Source organism: Montipora foliosa, chromosome 2, assembly GCF_036669935.1.
Source record: "Montipora foliosa isolate CH-2021 chromosome 2, ASM3666993v2, whole genome shotgun sequence".
In the NCBI taxonomy this organism is placed as follows: Eukaryota; Metazoa; Cnidaria; class Anthozoa; order Scleractinia; family Acroporidae; genus Montipora; species Montipora foliosa.
The window spans coordinates 16,917,834-16,922,027 of record NC_090870.1 but is presented as its reverse complement, the minus strand read 5'-3'; the positions used below and the strand labels follow the sequence as shown (position 1 = coordinate 16,922,027).

General features: G+C 39.1%; 1 protein-coding gene across 1 annotated transcript in view; it reads left to right on the top strand.

The window, feature by feature from the left end:
- Positions 1-2,465: 2,465 nt before the first annotated feature.
- The window catches only part of LOC137992561 (NADH dehydrogenase [ubiquinone] 1 alpha subcomplex subunit 6-like), a 3,640-nt gene continuing 1,911 nt past the window's right edge, over positions 2,466-4,194 (top strand). Inside the window, exons 1-2 of the mRNA XM_068837940.1 lie at positions 2,466-2,604; positions 4,159-4,194. The exon at positions 4,159-4,194 is cut by the window's right edge and continues 93 nt beyond it. Coding sequence (XP_068694041.1) covers positions 2,485-2,604; positions 4,159-4,194 — 156 coding nt within the window. The 5' untranslated portion in view covers positions 2,466-2,484. The remainder of the gene's footprint in view (positions 2,605-4,158) is intronic.

The window sequence follows — 4,194 nt, the reverse complement described above, 5'->3', positions numbered from 1 at the left end:
TTTTTCGTCAGACAAATGGATACGAATCCTTCTTGAAATACTCCAGCTATGGGCCTGGTTGATCTGGAATCAAAATCATTGAACTGTAGTGCAATTTTTAGATAACTAGTTCATTTTTGCGCTGCTATTCTCATCAAAATGTGAAAGACCACAGAAAGCAGTTCGGTATACCGTATGTTATGCTGCCTGCTCACATTCATCTTTCTAGTTCTGTACAAACGACCCTGACGGGTATAAATAATTAAACGTAAAGTGAACAGGTATTGCATAAAGTGTCACTTAAGAGCTTGAAAGAACGATAGTCTTCCCTTCAGACTGGAATCAAGGCGCAGCTGAACTTCACTCCGGCAGATTCCACATTTAATTTTCCATGCACAGAATACAATTTTCTTATTGTGTTTTAAGTGAACCTTCTCTCCATAAACCAACTCACTGCTGGCCAGTTTTTTTAACTCTGAAAAGGAAGTCATGGTTATGAATATATGAACCGCTAAATAAAATTTAGTTAATGAGGAATCTGCTTTAAAAGGGCCACTTGGATCAATGAGTTATACTTTAAATGAAGTGGTGCTATCCATGTTTAATCAGTTTGTGCGAGACATTAATGGCGCTTTTGTCATATTGTGAGAGTTAAGAACCATAAAGAGTAATGATCAATTATGACACCACTTGAGTACCTTCGTCAATCTTTTCCCCTCGTGGACCGGGTTAGTAGCTTGCCCAGCCGCTTCTACCGTCGATTGAACACCGTCTTTGGAAACGACTTGTACTACTATTCGCTGTGAATTAGTCGAAAAAGCCAGTTCGATGGGATATATGGTAACTGAGATTTAATAAAATACAATGTAAAAGAAAGTTAAAACCTATCTAGGAGAGTACATAGGTGTAAAATAATCAAGAATGGTGAGGTGAGAGATGGAAAAAAATGCAGTTATATATTTCACTTACGTTGTAGAGTGTCTGCACTGGTCCTTATTGTTGGCAGTTCTAGTAAAACTTGGGCGTCGGTGTTAATAGCAAAACACAGCGGTCCTTTGTTTTGGTCAGACTTGTCGAGCCTTGTAAGGTTTACCGGCTTCTATATGGCTTCCAAGCCCAATGTTTTTGGCTACTTCCCTTACACCTCCGAATTGGCTAATGGCAAATGATAAAGAGAGTGGCTTAGTGTGGTTTCTCGGTTCGCGTGTTCTTCTTCTCTACTTAAAATTGTTTGCCTTACATAGTCTTCAATGTGGGTTTTGTAGCTGTATTTCTGTTATTAGTAAAGGTACTGTACTCCATAATTTTATAGCCTGCAAAAAGGGCCGCCTCTCGTCGGTTTCGGCTACTGGGGACGTTTAACAAATCAGAATGCATAATTTAGAATCTTTTAATAGCGAATTCTGGAAGGATTATAAGAAGCGGCTGTATTTAGAAAAAAACAACAATCAACCAAAGAAAAACCCTCAAAATTAAACAGAAAAAAACAAGCATGGCCTACAGTGAATGTCTGGTTAGGTCATTGGTTTCTCTAGAAACGAGATGGAAACATGACATTACGCGAAATTACCCTTTACTCATTACTGATATTAATAGACCATTAATAGAAAGGCGTCATTTTTCACTGTCGAAGTTCTCGCAATTCCTTGTCTTCATTCGCAATGTAATAGTTCCAAAAGTCTAAATTAGTAAAGGCAAGAAACATAACTTACACAACTGTTTCCCTGACGGACTGCAATGTCTTCTCATTCCATGGAAGTTGTGCCCGAAATTTCTCCTTACGAAGAAACGAATTTCGGCTCTTCCCCTTCTCATAAAACAAAGCTACGCAGCTAATAACATTGACGACATCATTGTCGATGTTAACCAACATCGCTAGTTTGCGTTAAACTACGCAAACGATAACTTAGCTTGTCTCCCTCTGGTCGAATATCCCACGCGCACCAATCAGGATCTGTATAAACTTGACACTAGAAATATCACGGTCAACAAATAACATAGGTCACAAAGACATTGTGAAATTGGATTCTTATTACGGCCAAGGTTCAAAGTTTACGAAAACAGACCACAGATCACCATAGGGGTCACAGAGCAGCGTGATAGGGTCGTGGAAAACGTGGATGTCGATTAGGTCATTGTTCGGCTATCTCCGACATTAATAAGATGAGCGAAGATGACAGCTTGATTTTCTTTGCATATTTCAGGCTCTGGAATTCCCGAATAGCGACATTTTCCGATTCCCGCCTGTTAAAATCGCCAAATCCCGTGTCCCGGTCATAATTACAATCCCGAATCTCGTCCCCCTTTTCTTTCAAAATCCCCAATCCCGGCCTTGAAATAAGCCAAATCCCGGATCCCGAAAAACCTATTAGTGACCAGCCAGCCAGCATTTTACTACAGGGACCCACGTACGCACGCAAAGCGGTTCTACAATTACCACACACTCGGGAAACTGGCTCTAGCAGTCAAGTTTTTTTCCCATGGTTCTTCCCGGTGCGTCTCAAGATGGCTGCCAAACAAGTTGCGCAAACTGCAGGGAAAACAGTGTTTAAACCGCTTCTTTCTACGAGCCATGTTGAAGCTAGACGTAGGGTAATGAATCTTTATCGGGCTTGGTGGAGAGAGGTACGCTTATGTTACTTATTTTTTACTTTCTAGTGTTATGATTTAGTCTTTAATCTGCTTCTTTTGATATAGTATCTGTACTTGCTGTCGATTGATGGTTTCGTCGCCGGCTCACTTGGGTTCCTTTTGCAGGGTTACCGGAGCAGATATTACGCAAAAGAAAAGAAAAAAAAAGACAGAAAACAAAACAACTCTAAATGAAGACTAATCCCAACTGCTAAATATACAATATTTTCCGGTATCTGCAGAGAGAATCCCCGAGCTCACTTGAAATATCTGTTTGCCCCACTTATGTGGTGAAGTCGCGCTACATATTTGTAGTTTTTTTATTAAGAGAAACTTATGTTTGAAACTCTTCCACGTAAATTCGCTGACCAGCAGCTGGCCAGTCCAAGGTTTGTAAATTACTAAAAAATGCCCGGCAGTCCAGAAATCAAAAATGAGTATAGGAAATCGCATGGGGCCGAGTAAAATTAATGATTAGCAGTACTTGTGGTTTCAGAAGTTGCTGAGATTGACCTCGTGGCATTACTTGTTAATAACATCAAAGGCAAATTTTTCTCAACATTGTTGATCCACCACGAAAAACAATCAGCCAAGCAGAGTAAAAACACTCGTTTGCTCACAAGCAAAGTAAGCAAACAGACGAACAAGGCAACTACTGTACTTCTTTACGTCCAAAATGAATATAGATGATTGTTATGTGCATCCACTCGAGAGAAAAAGTAACAACGGTTTAACCAACTGCTAAGCTTCAACTTATTTAATTCACCTGTGCTGTTGAGGTTTCTACCACTTGAAAATACACATCCACTTAAAAACATGCATCCGAAAAAAAGAAAAAAAACAAACGGTTTGTGCACAGAAAGACCTTCTTCCACCAAGTTTGAGTAATTCATTCCTCCCATCAATGGCAACTTGTTCTGTGAATTTTTTTGGTGAACTGCAAAATGCCGTGGTAGAAAAGTGAAAGCCCTTGACGTTTTGAATCCTTTTGATTTTGAACCTCACAATCTTGCTACGCCAGGCGCCATGGAAGTCGACCCAAAGTTTAAGCTTTTTAATTTAAAGAAAAAATATTTTGCTTTACCTCTTATCACTAAAAAGTTCAACTTCTGGAGTATCTTGTTCTTGATCCTTTATCATGTGGCATTTTAGCAAATGGAATGCAAATAATTACAAATGTATATTAAAAACAAACTTGGAAGAAGACAAAGTTGTTTTGCTCAAAATGAGGAACCAACTGAATGTGAAAGTGGTGCATTCAGCCAATCAGGGGTCAATAGACCTTATTCATAAATGGCGGTCACATTTATAATTTTTTTGTCCACGTGCAAATTAGCCTACCAAGCCTCATTTTAGAGCAAGAATTCTTTTCAATTCCCTGTATGGTATCGAGGCTTGGTAGGCTAATTTGCACTTTGACAAAAGAATTATAAATTGACCGCCATTTATGAATAAGGTCTATGGGTTATTAACAACCTCTAAATCCACTCAAAAATTGTCTCTTTAAAGAAAGTTCTCTGAAATAAAATGATTTTCGCATTTGTTAAGGTACCACACACTATCCAGGTGTATGCTCTTGAGATC